The following is an 18,929-nucleotide window of genomic DNA, read 5'->3' as shown; positions in this document are numbered from 1 at the left end:
GCAAAACTAAAAATGGAAAACCAAAAAAATTTAGGGTATTCTTTTATGGTACAAGTCAGACCATGGATGGTTAATTTAGAAGTATCTCAGTTTATTTGTTCTAACAATCACTTAACTGCTAATTCTAAAGGGCCTTTTATGGCATCTTTTCTAGGGAAAACACTGATCAAAATAATTCTATTAAGTTACTATGCTGATATTTATTAAAATTTTAAGGAAAAATCATACTGCCATTGACAGCACTTTCATTTTACCTTTTCATTATGAGTTTTTTTCCTTTCCCTTTTTAGTTTTGCTGAACAGCCTGAGAGTTTTATTCACCCAGGTCAGTAAAGCGCTATTTCCCAAAGATCCTTAACTTACATTTCAAGAATATGGACCATGTTGAATGGTCACATTATCATTTGGCTATGGCTTCCAACAGGGAATTCTCTATTGCATCTACTTCTGGTTGACCATTAGGAGGCAAATATTCTGTAGTTCACTTGGCTAAAGCCCCCATAGGGTCCCAGGCTGGCAAAACGATTGGTTCCTGCTGCATCACTGCCAAGATGTCTTCTGGTACATGCTTCTTATCCACCACAACTTCATACACATACTCAGAAAACCAGTCATCAGTCATGATCAGGTAACCTGGAGACAAAAATAGAACCATCATCAATACAGGGAAGCAGTCACATATACACATTTCACCTATGAATGATGCATTACAAACAGGACCTAGACATACTTCATATCTCAAGAAAAAAATCAAATAAATTAACATATAGGCTAACTGGATGTACTTCATGTGCACTGAAAGGCCAAGCAAGAAGCCTCCCAGGAAAAACAAGACCCGGAATATTAATCATTTGTGCTTCCTCTGTTAAAACAGGCATTAAGAATACTCAAGTGAATTAGAATGCCTTAAAAACCAGGCATTTAAGACAGAATGTAAAATGATCTGAGTCTCTGGCTTTAGAAGTTTTCAGGATTTTAAGAAAAGGGAAGTTTTCCAGGTGAATATCCAAACCATCTTTGGCTTAAGAAAACTTCTTGTTTAGTTCTTGCAGTAAGAGGAGGTCATCTGCTCTCCTCAAACAAAGCCTCAATAATAAATCACACTTTGGATTAACTAAATCTTAATTTTCTCCCTTAATCTAATATTTACAGAGCATTTCAGTGAAGAGCCTTTGAACTGGGGAGGGGGGAAGGTCACATTTTGAGTATGACAGGTTTTAGCAGAAAGCTACCATTGGAAACAAACTATTCAAGGTGAACTGAAAATAAGAGTGGCTGGGAGAAAGCATTTAGAAGACAGATGAGAAAGCTTTATGTAATAAAGTTCCTCATGTCCTTATACTGTATCATCACACAATCAAATGAAACAAGAAAATGTCCAAAGAATATGGACAATAAATGCATCTATCTACACCATCTTGTTTCTAAAGCAAGAGATCAGATAATTCCCATAAATTAAAAACCCTATCAATTGCAATCCAAGCTAGAAGCCATTTTGGAAACACTGCCAAAGGGAGCTGCCTTGATTATTCTCTCTCCAGGATATGAGTTCTTGGGACACACAAAAACCTCTCACTCCCAAGAGCCAACAAGTAATTGCACCCTGAGAGGATAATGAACTCTGCTTCTGACATCCTGTATCTCAAAGCTTGACAGTGCTGATTAGGATCGCAGTGTCTGAACAAGAAGGAAACGTCAAGCAGGACTTCAGAACATGCAAATAAGTAAGGTCGCTCTTTGAGAAGGCCTGTGCCCAGTGTCACAATGAAAGCCATTATCAATTTCTTCATTAAAAGGATACACATACCTTATACGCAGCAATACTCAAGAGCCTAAGGCAACCCTGAGCTCTGCATTCCCTCCAGGTAACAAGCAGAAGTGAAAAAGAAACTGCAAAGTTTATTGCATTTCTGGGCAGGATACACAATGGAGTTTTACCTCAGGTAATTAATCTATTGCCTCTACTTGAACCATTTGTATGTTAAGACCAAAATATGGAAAAATTTGGAACAGCATCATCATACAAAACAGCACCCGACTACAAAAGTATACTCCTCTGTGTAGAGAAATGTGGACCAGGCTCCTAAATTACCCAAAGGAAAACCTGAACATGCAGCATTTTAAAACTGACAAGCTGACCAGGGAAAGGTCAGTCAGATGAATGGAGTGCAAGTTATTGCATAACCTAGGATTCGGGCACCTGAAAATACAGCCCTTGCAAGTTCTCAAAGGACCTACAAGCCACTTAGTGCCTGTGCTGTAACTCCTCCATAGGGAGGAGAAATTAACAGAGCCTTTCTGCTGTAGTGTACTTATGGGACTATATAGACACTAAATGTCTGCAGTTAAATCCTTAAAATGTCTTCATGCAGAAGAGTATGTATGCAACCACCAGTACAAGAGATTAAAAAAGCCAGAAGGGAGCTGGCTTCTAGCTGGACATGTATCACAAGGAACATTTTTCATGCCAAAACAAGCATACGGACCCCTATCAAATGGATGTGATAATGTGATTTAGTGTTCCCCTCTTGCTTGCTTTTAAATAAAGATATCCAATAGGGTAAGCCAGGTTCAAAGTTACATAACAATGTACTGTGTCTCCAGAACAAAAGAGTAAGCAGAATAATTAAATTTGCCTATATGGCTGACAAAGTGCCAATACAACACAGAAAGGAAATACTTGCCTGGGAAGTGACTTTTTTTACCTCAAAAAACAAGTAATGTTTGTCAGCAGCTATGTTTGTTCCTTGAGGAAAAACAGATGGGATTCCAAGAAACACTTTTACAACAGATATGAATGCAATGACTAAATATTTAGGAGAGGCAACGCTAAGCTGTTCCCAGGGCTCACCTTTCTCCAGCACAAGCACTACCACAAGAATTCAGTTCTGCCCACTTTGTGGACTCTGAGCATATAAATAACTTCATCCCACAACACCCAAACCAGGAGTCACAGACTTTCCAGTCCTGCACCGTGCAAGTCTGGGGAAAGAGGTGTTATCTGGCACCTTAGACTGTACTCAGAGAAAAGCAAGAGGGACCCCATGTGAAAAAACACTTCCATTTCCTACCAACAGGAAGTCATTTGTTTGCTTGTTTTTTAATGACTCAAAGTCTAGTCTCTGGTGTTTTGTTGCAGGCTGTACCCTTTATCATTCTGTCCAAGAAATAACAGAGTTGGGGCTTACTTGCATCGCCCACACCCAACTGGGCCTCAACTGGGATGTGCCAAGTTTAACATCATTCTTGGCTGCCTCTTTACTGATGTGGATTCTGGTTCTCTGCACTGGAGTTCTCCAAGCACAGCTTCCCAATTTCTTAACAAGGCTGATAAGATAAAAAAATAAATCACTGCCAGACTCAGTGGCATAGCAGGAGAGCTAGGACAGACTACAAATCCTCACCCTCCTACACCAGCTAGTACTGGAAGAGCAAAAAAAGCAGGGCAGGAGGAAGGGGAGAAACCCTGTGAAATTACCTCTTCTAATGTCAGAGAACAGACTCTGGAGGATATGTCCAATTGCCCGCAGCTCAGCAGTGGGTTGTTTGGTCATAACTAAGAAAACCATTCTGGGATTCACCTCCCTGAAAAAAGTAATCTGAGACAGGGTCAAGCTTCCGAGTTCTGATGGGATTTTCTGTCAAGGCGCTTTTCCGGACAACTCCCTAACCAAAATAAATTATAGACAGTGAGCAAGAATTTCCAGAGACCATGGCCTCTACCAGTACCCCACAGAGAAGTGATAGTGACTCACCCAGAAAAGTTCGCAGATGGCATGCACACGATGCAGGCATACAAGGTATAGGCAGGGTTTATTCCAGTCACACTGGGTCTACTATTTTTCAAAGCAACAACTAGCTCCTCTGAAGTAGCTCTAGAACTCATTCTTGAAAAGTGAATCCGTATTTGGAAAAGAGATAATGTCTAAGGAGGATAAACTGTTACTGCAAACCAAGTAGCAAGTTAAGCTTACAAAGCTGGCAAACAAGTAAAGACCAGGTAACTGGGTTCGTGTTATATCTAACTTAAAAACTGAAATTTCTAGTTGCTGTAGTTTTTGTTAATTTTGGATTGCATGCTCAAATTGAAGACAGACAAGACATACATGCAGCTCTCCACACGGATCGACCACAGCCCAGTAACACCAGCAGAGAACTGCTGCTCTTCAGCCACAGCTCAACAGGTACAACTTCTACTAGCAGTGTCAGTCTGCTGCACTGTGGTTTGGGAGCAATAACCAGTATCCTGAAACTGAGCCCAGTCTTTCTCCAGCTCCAATAAGGAACTCTGAACCTTGGCCAAGCAGCATATATGGCTAGCAAAGCTGCTGACAGACACCTATTAACTGCAGAATGGCTGGAGTACTAACCAAAGTCCACACAGAGCAGCTGTAAAGCAAGCTGAGTAAGGCACTTCCTTCCTGGAAACATTCCTCTAACACTAGTAGCATCTAACATCACAAACGAAGTAACTGGAGTCTCTCAAACCTAAGTGTTCTGATAATAAGAACACAACTAACCAGGTATGTTTGCATTTTATATTCTATTATAAAGGCACTCAATAGTTAGTTTGTATTTGAAAAGAAACATCTTGATGTTACTTCATTGATTTAGCTTCTTTGCTTAAACCAACATTCCAAAGTACATTTTGCTACTGTCACACTGATGAGCCTTGAAGGCTGAACATCATAGTTTCATTGTTTTGTCAAGACTAAAGATTTTTATTGGAATACTTTGCGTGAATGTATACAGCTAATTCAGAACAGACACTACTGCAAGACCAAGGGGCCAGAACATAAATTAAGACAATGTTCCAAAAATATTGTATGTTTTAGTTAGCTGTTGATGAATCAAGACCACATCCTAAAACTGAGTTTTGGGGAAATAGCCTATTCCCAGAAGAAAACCCTGATATCCTGGGAAATACCAGCCACACCAAATCTTGTAAGCACAACATTTGGGATTAATGTGCAACAGAAAAATGTGGTCAGCAGTGACTATTGTGGTATGGCCCGGGACACAGTGAAGTCTGGCTTGGCATGCTCATCATGAGCTTATGCCATGGCTGAGTCCACATCCAGCCTGCCTCAGATAGGACAGGACAAAAATCATGGAGTTTCCCTCCACTCTATTTTGGAAAAGCTGACTGACTGCAGGCCTTGGCAGAGCAAAGTAGAAATACTCACACCATCAGCCCCGCTCCCTGAGGGCCAGGGGAGGTCAGAGCTGGCACCCAAACCTCACAGCACCCCCAGTCATTCCCAGGCTGAGCAGGGAAGCAACTAGAAGCAATTTCCTAAAGCACCGCTCGGCTGTGACTCACCACTCTGTCCCTGGTGCCTGCCCGTGGGCCATGCCAGGCTGGCACACCCACCCTGCTACAGCCCTAACAAATCCCCTCTGAAGGAACAATAGTGCAGGCTGAGACAGTCATCAACAGGAAAGCAAGTTCAGGCAGACAACCTGGCACGAGCAGAACGGCACGTTAACTGTGCAGGGTTTTGGTGGTGTTAGTGCTTGTCACACCAGAGAGGAACACTGCAAGGATGGCACAGGTCGCATTTTCAGCATGGCTTCAGAAAGGCAATCAGAGTTATGATTTTAAATATTTTTAGCAGACAGGTGTTGGAGCTAGAATAGTTTACATTGCAGCTGTTCACAGCACAAGCTGGAACCAGCCATACCCTCATTTCTTCATTTAGAAAATCATCAAGTAAAAGCTTGCAGTGATTGATAAACAGTGCTTTAAAAGAAAATATAAACCACTTAGATTTCACATGTGACTCGGGAAGATTATTTAAGTAATACCAGCCACAGCCAGCAAGAGGTCCCAAAGATGAGCTAGCTGGAGTGTACAGATTCAAGCTTAGCTCTGTTACCAAAATCTTTAGTACATTTAAAAGTATTGCAAGTTAAGTCTTTATTTCTCCTTTCAATACTAGGAGAAAGCTTTTCTATACAGTGCAGTTCTTGGAAGTGATCCTATCTGATACTGTGAAGCATTTTTTATCTACTGTCCCTTTATTAAAAGATCAGTTTACATGCCCACGGGAATTCTTGGTATCTCATAAGAGAACTACCTCCACATTTTCAGATGAATACTACCAGATTTTTCAGACTTTTGTTGCTCAATTCTTTGCTCCAAAACACAATAGCACAGGATCTGCTCTCCCCTGTCACACTTGTCAAACTCTACAGCTGCTGGGTTTCTTTTGGTAGGGATAATAGCTGGCAATTTAATTGTGATCAACAGCAAACTGGTCTACAGTGCTTAGGAAAAATAATCAGCTTTACAGCAATAAACTAATCAACCTGAAAGTTATAATGAAATATTTAAGCTTTGATAAAATATGAACTTTATCTGAAGTCTACAGTATCTTCCCATGTCTTCCATGCACAATATAAACAGTTTTGTTACTGGATTGTCAAAAGCTGCAGTGTAAAAACAATGTATGTCCCATATGATTAAGCTATATTCAGAGTTCCAGTTCTAGCCTCAGAGGTGCTTCTGTCAACTTTGCCCTCCTGCCCTTGGGACCACAATACCCTGTCTGTCAAAAAGCATCAGCATCAATCACTTATGGCCACTTCCCAAAAATGCAGTTGCTTCTACAGTTGAACTTGCAACCAGTGTCAGGTTTATCCAGTGGCATTTCCTGCTTCTCCATTCAGCGTTGACATTTCATTTACTTAAACATAAATCACATTTAAGTGAAGAATGTTTGTCTTCCAGGAATAGAGTGCCGTAACTCAGTGATCCACATGCTGTTTGCAGGCTTGTTTCATGCATGTCTTGGTGAAGGACACACAGCACACACCCCTTCCATCTCCTTTTTTTCCAAACACTAAGTTCAGCTTTGTTTTCAGGACTATAAATTACTTTACCTTTATTACCACGGTCTTCACCCCAGGAGTTTTCCACTCTCCATTTTTCAAATGCATCCTCTTGCCCATCCTGTGACAAAACAAGTCAATGGCTGTTCAGTAGTGAAGGACCATGTGAGTTCATAGCAGCCAGCCCTTCCAAGTCTAAATCCAGCACCAGCAAACCACAGAGCTCCACTCCCAGAAGTCTACAGCCACTGGCAAGTTTCAGGCAATGGTTTCTTGCTAATGGTTGGAAAAACTTAATTTTTTTAAAATACCCATCTACCCACTTACATAAAATAAGATGATGGTCAAATGGAGACCCTGTAATATTTATTTCAACCACAAAACTAAATTTGAGTTTGGACTTAACTGACTGGCAGCATTTAAGCAGCCTTCCATATCACCTACCAGGCTGAGATGCAGAATGCACAGTTTGCATGAACTAGGAATCAGAGGAAAGCAACAAGGACAACGAAGCTGTTACTGTAAAAGCCAGCAGAGGAACAAAGCAATTGTAGTAAAACAACACTAGTAAGAGCAAATGCAAACAGTTGAATCTAGCTGAAAGCTCCAAGTTGGGCACTTTGAAGGTTATACATGGCTTGTAAGGAGCATGAAGTACAAGTGAGTTCCTGCTCAGAAGCGTGCCGTGTTCTAGCCTGCACTGTGCGTAGCTGAAATCTGTTTCAGATCTACTGAGTACATAAAAGCACTGAACACAGCATCACAGGTTTGCTGTGCCACAGTGAACTGTTGCTTCCTTCCAGCAGCTTCTCATGAGGAAACAGCAGGTCCCTTGGGGAACCAAAGATGTTATTCTTTCCCTACCATATTTTTAACACAAAACTAACCTGGAAAATGTCCCACAAATCCCTTTTTAATATTCAATGGAATATTGTTGCATTGCTTCTATTCTCACTTTAAAAAAGTAGGACAGTCCTTAAAACGAGACACTCAAGACTAAGGATAAGTCAACTCTTGATGCTATCAGACTGAAACTGGGATAAACACATTTATGTACATTAAGTTTAACCAAAAGGTACATTTAATCCACATCAATTTTTTATGTTGTAAAACTGTAATAGGATTTTTTTAAATCTTCAAAGCCTTTTTATAAAGTAGGTAAATCCAAAGTATTACATTTTACAACTCAGTTTATCAAACCTCCTTTAGATTAAGGTTTAATATAAGACAACATGTTCAAACAAAAAGTAGAAACAACTTAGTCCATTTTGAATGTGGAAAAGCCTCTAAATGCTGAACTTGTTCTAAGATAATTTCTTTTAAATGACCTTTTGATTTTAGAGATACCATCCATCATATACTGATCTTACACATCCTTTTCTTTAAGAAATCAGGTCACATTTGATCACATTGTATGCAATTATACATTCAGGCATGTGAAAGTATGAATTTAAAAATAGAGACCATAGACTATAGCTGCCAGTGAAGTCCAGCCAGTAATTGGCTACAATCAGTACAAATATACACAGCCATGAATAAAGATGTTTTACACACTAGAAAAGTGTAATTTTAAATATCTAACTAAAACCAATGAAATTTTTAAAGATGCATTCATGTAGTCTGATACACAAAACAGAATTGTTACAAGCTCGGAACACAAAACAGGAAAAAAGATATCGAGTTGTAAAAAGTAATTCAGAAAAATTCCTATGATAAGGGTCCTATCTCAAGTCCTCAAACTCCAGAGCTCAAGCAAACATTTTCACTTATATGCAAGCTCTTATTTCACCAGCCAAGGTCACGCTGGACAGGAAGAGATCACTTCAAAGAAACTTTAATAATGACAACTTCTGGAAATAAATGGAAAACATCAACATTGCAGATAACCCCGAGTTGTAAATTTTCACATGGTTCTTTTTACTTCATGTGTGCTTTGTTATACTGCCAGGAACAGATTCAGTTGTGGATTCATCTCAGCCTACTGTCTGCCACAGAGCTATTTTGGACACCATTTTCCTTCCCTAATTGCATAGGTCAGAGAGGTCACATGCCAATGAGTTGCAGGAGGTTAAGACTGACAAAGTGCCTCCTACTGGCATTTTAACAGGAGCTTCACACTGTAAAGCATAGACTGGAGTAACCATGCAGTGGGATAGGGTGGGAAACACTGTCATACTACATTTCTTGCTCAGCAAGATGCATCAGAATATGTATTTTAAAAATCAGTTACCAGGTTTTCTGGTATCTTAAAAATAAGCAGCTTTCTTTTCCCTTTCTCCAGTAAAAGTTTGTTGGCAGAAGAAAAGCCCTTGACTTGTCTAAAATTCCTCCTTTCTTGTTAAATATTTATAGTTCTGAACACTCAGACACAAACACTACAGGGAGAATAGACAACCTAGGCCTTGTGCACCAGGGTGTCACAGCACATGAACTCTAGCAGAACAGCTTACAGACTGTGAAGGAGCCCAGAGCACATCAACAAGCCGCCAGAATATTCAAATACATCTGTGCAAACATCAGAACTTCAGGACAGAGACTACCTTCTCGGTGACAGCTGTCAGGACCATGGCATGGGTCATCATCGATTCTCCAAAGATTAATCGTTCCGCTTTGTTCATGTTTTTGACGGAGACACCAAACACCAGCTCATGATTAAATCTATCAGAAAGAAACATAAACAGTATCAAAAAGGATGTAGGGAGGATTCTCACAGTAAATCAGGGAATCAGTAGACAGCACTGTCCCAAAAGCCAGTGCACAGGCATACAACTATTAGTAGTGTCAGAACAACTGCAAAACATGAGCCCCATAGAAGTTCCTCTCACTAGATAGACAATTCAAATGAATATTTAACAACCCCTTGTTAAATCTTTAAAGAATTCAGATTTTAGCAAACAAAAATTTCTGTTGCTGCCAAATTAAATACACTCTTTTGGGGTATCTAATCCAAAATATGGACAAATTAGTTTCTTAAGCAGCTAAAGGACTGTAATTCCTAGCCAAGTGTCCCAAATTGTATTGTTTTGATTTTTTCTACTTACATATTCACATCATTGATTCCCAGCTTGCCATAGAAGTGCTTTGCAACATCGCAGCCAAACCACACAGCCTGCAAATAGAAGGAAGAGTCATGTCTAGGCCACAGCACTGTGAATTTTACATTACAAGAGTTGCACCGTGACAGCCACGAAGAGACACCAAACAAACCTCGCCATCTTTAATAGATGCTGCAGCTAATTTTTTCAAGACATCAACAGGCTGGTTGTTGTAGAGCGTTTTCCTTCCTCCTGTCATGTTACCCAGGTACTCCACTGTATACAGCCTGTTGTATGGATTCTGAGGTCGAGGATCATTCACTAGACAAATCTGCCAAAAACCAAGATGTCATAAATCAAGGTGCAACTTAGCTGAAATCTTAAAGAAGTGAATCTAGATGGATTTCAGAGAATTGCTTTTGTCCCAGGTAGCTGTCCCATTACCACACAGGCCACTTGGCTGAAATACCCGTTTCTTTTAACATTTTGTTTGTTGAAGTTCACCTCATAACTGTGGCACAGCTGGTTTGCACATTATTCCTGCTCTCTAATGGCATTTTATGACTGATGAGATCATTACATATTTTATCATTACAAAAGCATCGTGGAAGTGCAGTGCAAGATCACAGCTAATTAAAGGGTAGAGCACAAACAGGAGAATGGGGACAATAATCATAGGGGCCACCTCTGAGTTGTGGGAGCGGTACCCATCCCACATGGTGCAGTTACGGGGGTGGACAGTACACCTGCAACAGTGGAAAATGTGACTTAACAGCAAAAAAAGGTCTTAGGAAGCTACTGCCTTTCAGCACCCCCAACCTTGTCCTCCATGTTGAAGTAAGGCTTCACGTGCTCATTGTAGAACTGGACTGGTGTCACAGGGCCATATTTGTGGTAGTTCTTCTCCTTATCCCGGAACTCCCAGCAGAAGGTCTCCGGAGGGTTGCCCAGGCAAGTACTCACTATTCTGAATACCTGCCCAGAGAACACACACCTGTGAACTTGCTGAAACATGCAGGTCTGCCTCTCCTACCACAGCAATGTCACCAATGAATGGATTTCTCCATGGGAGAAACAACTGGAAAAATGGGATCTTAAAACCCACCTTTCAAGAACAGGAATAAATGTACACACATGAATTATTTACATTCAGCTCTGGATTTCTAGGTGTTTCAACACTTCAATCTGAAAGGCCCCAGAATCTCTCTCCATTCTCACACTCTACATTCTCAGGTAAACCACCAGGCAAAACACTGCCTACACCTCACAGCATGGGGAGAAGGTAAGCTTAAGGTTGAATATAAAAATTCCAGGTTATCCTAGGAAAGCAGCAGCCAAAGCAAAAGCCAATGCACTGCCCAGTCTCATTCCCACATTTTGTAAGTAATTCTGAAGATCCAATAAGAGTTTTCCCAGTACAAGAGAAACTTAAGAGTGATTCTAGAAAGGCTTAAGCATTCAGCATCACCTGTTCCACCAGGTGGTTTGCCCCACACAAACCAGACCTTCCAATATGCATACAGCAAAGGATTTTATCCCAGTATTCCCCCTGTACTAACCCCTTTTCCCTGCAATTCCCATCTGGATTTCAAAAATGGGCTTTTGCTTTTTTTTTTCTCTCAAAAGCCCGGAATAATCTTCTTTTTAAATGTATTAAGACAATGTCTCAGTTTAGGGTTGAGCTGGCAGGTTACGTAATTTAATTCAAGATTCCTGCCTGCTGACCACAACATCCTCTGCAGCCGGCAGCTTCCTATTGATTTTTAGCACAAGAAGTTGACCAGATTTCAAGTCAGCCTCCCTATAAATCAGAACATCAAACTGCACTTAAGGACCACTACTGTACTTTCTCACAAGGCTTATCAAAATGCGCTAACTCACAGGCAGTGCAAGCAGATGACTGTCTTTAGGGATATTTAGCAGGACCTGCCACAGGTACTCCGGGGACAGAGATTTCAATCAAACAGGTCTCAATCTGATTTACTTCAGCTGACACTGGTTGACTTCAGTTCTCCCCACATCCTGAGCACAAGACAAGTCTTAGAGAAGGGGGAGTCAAATCTCAACTGCACCTTCTGCAGGAGAACCCCATGCCTGTGGTTTGTGCCAGCTTTCCTAGGCTGTCAGTCTTGACACCTTCCTCTCGCTGACTTTTCACAGGAGAGGAGACAATACCTTTCCCAAAGCTAACACTCTTTCCGGAGCTAGTTGGGCTGATTTACATGGATCTTAAGGCTCTGCAAGAACTAGCTTTGTGCTAGTGGGCACTTTGTGCTGGTGGCAAAAAGTGCGATCAGTGTTCATGCCAAGTAACATTATTTGGTTGTGCACAAAATAAAGGTGGTCTTGATCCAAGCAATTTAAGAAGACCAGTGAAAGAGATTAATTATGGGTCGAAACAAGGCTGTGGCTTAATGTTTTTATTGGAGGAACTCGCACATTTATTTCTCAATAAATATGTTAAAGAACAAATGTCAATCCCTAAACTACTATAAATATTTAATTTCGTACAGACTGCACAAAAGGTAGCATTTGCTGTGGATACACCCACATAACCTCAGACAACCCCAAGCGGTGAGAGATGAGGCTATGAAAACAAAATAAAAACACCTAAAAAGAAGAGCAACAAGCAAACAGGCTCTAGCCAAAGGAAAATGGTGGAGACAGAAGTCTCAAGTTAACAGAGGCAGTGGAGCCTGGGAAGAGCCTCCCTCAATTGTTTTGCCACCACACCCATCACAGGCCATCTCTTAGTATCTCAGAAGCTTCCTCCATCAATAAATAAAATAAGCAGACGTATTTAAACTAAAAGGTGACTTATATCACTCTAGTGACAACTAGAACTGAGATAAGGCAAAAATAGAGGCTTATGCTAAAAAACAAAACTAATGAGGAGGGGGAAGGACACTCCTGATAAAGAAGAGTCTACAAAGGAGAACAGTAAAGGAAGAAAAATTCAATCACATGCACTGCACTGATTTCAACTTCTGACCTGCTGTGCACTGGTTTGATAAGAAGAATGTTTATACAGTTCTGGAGTGAGTATTTAATCTTGTGTTCCAGTACAACTGCCCCATTTTAGCTAGAGCACTGCCTCCCAGCATGAGTGAACCAAGATTTGATATGCAAATAAAACTTCACAGAACAAAACCAAGTCCTGCTTTGCCACATACAAAGACAGATGCAATGCCACTTAATACACACAAACACAAGAAATAAGAGTGGTCTCAGACCTTTGAAATTAAGCCTCTTTAAAGTATCCAAGAGAGGTGCAATTGCACATTTCAACTATAATGTTTGATGAAAGTAGATCCACTTAAGTTGCAAACCATTACTGCCACAAGAGGAAACCCTGTGTTAACTTCAGAGAATTAAGCACACCCTTTCTACAGAACAGACAAATTGCAATCAGTTAATGAGCCTTTAATGCTGGTTCCAGGATCCCTGGTCAGAGGGCAAGAGGCTCTAAACAAATAGAGAGACATTTTGCAGTGCACTATGTCATTGCCCTACCAGTAAGAAGCTTTTGATGTCTGCTGTAAAATCCTCCAAGGGCTTTTGGACACACACACTGGATGTAAGTTACATTAATTAACTTTTGAACTAAGTGCTGATTGGCAACATACTGGGGTAGGCTCAAAGCACACAATTACTGTTGATCTTAAGGCATACATTTCACAAAAGTTTTAATTTCAATAATATAATGCAAGGAACACAAATCAGTTTTTTAATCTAACCTTAAAATTAGATTAAAAGCTACAGGTTTTTACATGAAGTGCAAAGACGCATTTCCACAACCAAACCAACACATTCATTCCTGGATATTAATGGCACTGCTGATGCTTTACAGAAATAGCCCGAGACAGGTTCTAATACTGATGTTTACTGGACTGCAGAAAAACTAACAGACATCCAAAACATTTGATTTCTTAAGTCATCTGAAGACAGACATTAAGATCACTGGGTTACTTTGTTTGAGAAACAAATGAAATTTTTTTTCCAAACAAAATGCATACACCTGGTCAAACTAAAGCATCCTGAACTTTAAACACTGGTTTTGGCTATTTAAGAATCAAGTATGAGAACTGCCGAATGAGAAAAAAATGACATGTGTCACTCATTCAGTGTGACCAGCGGGAGGGTCAGCCACACCCACACTACACACTGCTACTCCGAGTTAATTCACACAAACAGATGCTGCGATTCCCTCCTCTGCTGCCACAGTATCAGACCACAGCTGGATTCAGCCTTGTGTTCAGCAAACATCTTTTCCATAGTGCAGAGAACTCCCCTTTTGTTGTTCTTTTCTGCTCTCTTGTGGGGAATTTCTGTAACAACACTTGAGGTGTGAGATTTTGCACTCAAAGCCATCAGAATGGCAATTTTTCAACCGGACTCTTTCCTGCTTCTTATAAAAGCCTGGTAGGATCTTATTTTGATATCTCAAGATACAAAATGCTGCTTTCCTAAAGAAAGGGGCAAATGTCTCTAAAAATGTCATAGTTCTGGAATTTCTAAGTTCAAATATTTCCCTGGAAGTATTAGAAAAGTCAGAATGAGATAAGGAATAATACACACTTAAAATTCAAATACCTTCAAGTGCACTGCCAGACAACACATTCCTAGTCAGGAAAACAAAGGCCACTTGTTTTGGCTGATGCAATAGCTATAGAATAAGAGTAAGCAAGAAATCTCATCCATTCTAGCCTTGTGCGCCAAGAGGATTCATGCCACAGGTGTATTTACCTCTTCTATCATCGTATCCATTGCAGCACAAAGTTCTCCTTTCATTGTTCCACTTTCCACCATATTTCTTAGCCGCAAACAATATTCTCTCATCTGTTTACAGAGAAAGTCATTTTATTATAAGGGTATGGAAGCTGCCACCTAACCAGATAGGAAATCCTGAAAACTGTTTCAAGCACCTATATTTTACACATGAAAACAAAATCCCTTTCAGAAGGCTTTATTAGATGAAGATTCTTTAAAAAAATATCAATTGAATGATTGAAAAAAGTTCACCAAAAAAAAAATCTGAAATTAACAAGTAGTTGTAACTCAATTACTATTTTCCAACCATTTGAAGCTTACAGCCATTTCTCTCTGCTCCACAACTGATGCTGCAACAGCCATATACATCACCACCTCTGTGACTCAGAACAAACTGTCTTCATACTGTAAAATTATTTTGCAATTCTAATGCATAATTGATCTCCTGGTTGATAAAAGGAATGGAGCATTTCCCTACTGCATGCAGATTTGCAGTAAGAGTAGCACATGCTTCCCATTACTGTCACCATCCATAAGGCCAGGAACAGTGAGTGGGGCTCCCTCAAGCCCAGCTGTTTCGCGATGTTTGAGACTAAAATAACATTAACACCATTCATAATGTCTAAGCTCATTCCAGCACATATTTTACATTTTTAATGCGGATTTCATCAGGCAGTTTTCCCTGAGCATGTAGTGTAGGAACTCGGGGGAAAAAAAAAAAAAAATCAAAGCTCACTGTAAAAAAAATGCTTTAATTGCCTTTATATCTAGCTACCTACACTAGCATCTTACTAGATTAATTAATTTCTTAGTTCAGGGAGCAAGCTTACACCTTCCTTCAGACAAAGCTACACGCTTCTATACTGAAAGCTGATTTAAGATTCAGTGTTTTGAAAATATATTTTTATCTTTTCCATCAAATTTGGCAGTAATCTCTAGAAACCTTGGCATACTGGTAGATGAAATACTGAGGGGGTGGAAAGACGTCACCTAGAGGCCAAGTGCTAGTTTTGCAGAAACAGACTTCATCAGCTACATATCAAAAATTAACTTTTTGAAATTTGAGGATTAGAAACAATTGCTACTGAAGCCATGTAGTTTCAAGCTACTGAAGCCTGGCAATGGCCATCTTCCACAGATATACCTTCCCACTCCATGTTTCGGGATTAACAGAAGACTTTACTGAGGCTTTAGGCTGCTTTTTGAATAAAAAAATGTACTTTTCTGAATAAAAAATGCACTTAATACTTTGGTCAATAAAGAGAAATTAAGGTGGCTAGAAACACTTGGAGCAGGTTCATTCCCATCCCCTCTCCTTAATTATATCATGTATATCAATTTACCTTATGGTTCAAGATCTCATTCATCCTTCTAGTAGCTTCTGTGGTATGAGACTCAGGGAAGTATTTCTTGGGGACAACACCATACTTTTCTAAAAGCAAATAATAAAAGTATGGGTTAACAATTGTCTTTTCCACAAAGCGGGTGCTAGTGCTTCCACTTACACCCATGTAAAAAAAAATAGTTGTTTTTTTGTGCAGAGATAAGGGAAAGTCTCTTAAAGTTACAAGTATTCAAGATTACATTTTAATTTGTGACTGAATCTTGACCTCTGCTCTGCATTCCACAGGAGTCCCAAAAGGTGGAACCCCTGAACTGCTCAGTATCATTTAATTCAACAGAATTCTAAACTAATTAGGGCTTTTAAAGACTATCTTTTCACCAGAATACACCTGATTACTTGAAAATTAAGCTACTGAAATATCTTCTAAAGAACAGGGCCTCTTATGAATTATTCCATGTATGTTATCTAAGGTTAAGTGACTAACATCCCAGTTGCCTTTCCTCCTCAACATTAATAAAACACCAGCAACAACTCAATTGCTTCCTACATTAAGGTATTAATCAAAGATCACACCATGCAAGGCCTGGATGTAACAGCAGCAGCCAAAATCTCCTCTGCCCTGATTAAGTATGTATAACAATTGGATGGGAAAATGTAACCTCAAGGCTTCAAACAAACAAATTCCTTTTGTGATTCTAAGCTTATATTATTGGCTTGTTGACTTACAAAGGTGTCACATTGTTTCACAATACAAATGAAAGCAAATAGCAGTTTTAATTCAGACACTGAAAAGTATCTCCTTCATCAGTGTAAGGAAGATCCCACTTAGGCTGGATCTTTGTAAGACCAGCATTGCCACATTCCACATCATTTCCCTCTCACTGATCTTTACAACCATCTTTCTTCAGGCTGCAACGTGAAGCAGTTTTGCTTCTGCCTTGCAGACACACCCTAGTCTAGCAATGTTTTTTTCCTTACTGTGTGCCCTAAAAACTGTATACATGGATAGAGATAAATGATGCTGAGGTGATGACTAAAGTAAAAAGGGGTTGAACCTTTTTACTAAATGTAAAGTCTGGAACATCTAATTACGTTTGTTGATCTTCTGAGCTTCTATCATCATCAGCAATATGCAAGAGTGAAGATCCCAGACAAGATTTAAGCGTAACATTTACAAACTGGTATGAAAAGGTCTTTGATTAAAACAGGTAGTGGCTAATGGCATCATGCTCCTTAGCAAACTCCCAGGTGTCAACTGAATTTCTTCTTCTGTTTCATTCCTCATCTCTCAAATCAGCCTGCAGTTTCAAGAAGTGCTCTTAGTGACCAATTCTCTTACCAATAATGTTAACCAACATATCCCACTGTCCACCATCATTCGTGGGGTTGGAGAGCAGGAACTGTATCAGTCTTCCTTCCACAGGCTCCTTTTTCTGAGCTGTTTCCACAAAGGCATTTAAAAAGTAGTAACAGCGTTCAACCTGGAACAGACAGGCAGGCAAAACAGATATTTTAAGTGTGACATCGTGCATTAATTCATTCCTGAGTATTCTGTTCTTCCGAAGTCCTAACTAGATGAAGCTACCTTCTGTTCATCCATGTAAGTTCTTATTTTCCCTTTAGCATTGCAAGGCTTATCCTAAAAATTTACTTCTGTCACAGACCAAATATTTAGGGATGAGTTAGCACAGAGGATAGCAGAACAGAAAACGTGAAACACGAAACAGAAGTTACACAATCAAGCCTGGCCCAAACTAGCACTAGGTTTCCTCTATTTCCCTTAGGGGGAAAAAAAGCAGACACTTAACTTGCAGATCAGTAGGTCACAAGCATGACTGAAAGCTCAAAGTTAATCATGTTTCCCCTGAGTCTCCTACAAATAACTTGAAACAGATGCAACATTTGAAAGAAGACTTTTACTATTCCAAACCACTAACACCTTCACAACTTTCTTCTCAAGCCAAAGTCCTACTTTGCTTGACCTGCATTTAAAATACATATTTAAAGAACTTTTGAAGATTCTTCTCATGTATGTTTTCTGCCTGGATTGTTAAATTAGTCCAGCCTAAAAAAATTCTGTCCCAATACTAATACCTGATTGCATAAGCTGTCCTAGCACAACCTGTGATCTGTTCTACTGTACCTTATCCCAGAAAAAGAGATACGACTGGCTGAATTCAAACTCCTCGATGTTGTATTTCTTCATGAAAGGAAGACGCATTGCATTGAGACAGGAAAAGATCCAACATCTCCCTGAGAGATCAAAGGAACAAGAATTAAACTGGAATTTGTGTACTCAAGAGCTGTGTAAGACTTTTTTTTTTTTAAGTCATGATTCATGACAGTTCTGCCTCAAGACTTTGGCCCACTGCTCTGCCTGGGATTGCAAAACACCAAAAAGCTTGTAAGAAGTTCAGAAATCTTACTGCAAATGCAGTTGTCTCAATTGATTTTATCTTCTACTACACAGAAGGGAAAAGAGATAAACACTGCAAGTCTAAAGACTGTTATTAACTCAAGAAGATGCTGCAGGGATGTTATTTTGCTCCAAAGCCTAACAAAAGGCTTCCGAGGTGGCCATCGCTCCCGGGAGTGCATCAGCATTACATCAATCACCCCCCAAACGCCAAAGCCGCCGAGGGAGCGGGCCCCTCCCTACCGCGAACACCGACCCCCCCCGCCCCGGCAACCGGGGAGCCCCTTACCAGAGTTTTTCTGGTTGGTGACCGGCTTCCCCTCGGCGGGCACGGCGTGCTGGAAGACCTGCACCGTGTCCTGCACCACTTGCCGCTGCAGACACACCTCCAGCGGGTCGCTGCACGTCGCCACGTTCTGGGCCAGCAGGAACTGGGGCTCGGCCCGCAGCCGCCGGGTGAAGGCGGCGGCCTTCTCCGTGCTCAGCCCTGCGGGCCGCGGGGGCAGCCGTCACCGCCGGCGACCGCAGC

At 40.5% G+C, this 18,929-nt stretch overlaps 1 protein-coding gene across 1 annotated transcript; it reads right to left on the bottom strand.

Annotated features, from left to right (window-relative positions):
* Nucleotides 1-277: 277 nt before the first annotated feature.
* On the bottom strand, nucleotides 278-18,914 carry BLMH (bleomycin hydrolase). Its single transcript, XM_026861585.1, has 11 exons — nucleotides 18,690-18,914; nucleotides 18,128-18,237; nucleotides 17,324-17,465; nucleotides 15,983-16,071; nucleotides 14,616-14,708; nucleotides 10,689-10,844; nucleotides 10,042-10,200; nucleotides 9,876-9,943; nucleotides 9,375-9,492; nucleotides 6,886-6,955; nucleotides 278-633 (listed from the first exon to the last, which is right to left on the bottom strand). Exons 2-11 carry the CDS (start codon nucleotides 18,203-18,205, stop codon nucleotides 482-484), a joined length of 1,125 nt encoding a protein of 374 aa, XP_026717386.1. The 5' UTR covers nucleotides 18,206-18,237; nucleotides 18,690-18,914; the 3' UTR covers nucleotides 278-481.
* Between the last annotated feature and the right edge of the window lie 15 nt (nucleotides 18,915-18,929).

Source organism: Athene cunicularia, assembly GCF_003259725.1.
Source record: "Athene cunicularia isolate RWA chromosome 19 unlocalized genomic scaffold, athCun1 chr19_part1, whole genome shotgun sequence".
Lineage (NCBI taxonomy): Eukaryota > Metazoa > Chordata > Aves > Strigiformes > Strigidae > Athene > Athene cunicularia.
This window is presented reverse-complemented; position numbering and strand designations above follow the sequence as displayed.

What these genes read in the sequence shown, in the direction of transcription:
- BLMH (XM_026861585.1), bottom strand. Translation starts at nt 18,205, where the DNA reads ATGCGTCTTCCTTTCATGAAGAAATACAACATCGAGGAGTTTGAATTC. An exon ending in CATCTATTAAAGATGGCGAG is followed by an intron (nt 9,944 to 10,041) that starts GTTTGTTTGGTG and finishes TTCTATTTGCAG; the next exon opens with GCTGTGTGGTTTGGCTGCGA. An exon ending in GGAATCAATGATGTGAATAT is followed by an intron (nt 9,493 to 9,875) that starts GTAAGTAGAAAA and finishes TCTTTCTGATAG; the next exon opens with ATTTAATCATGAGCTGGTGT.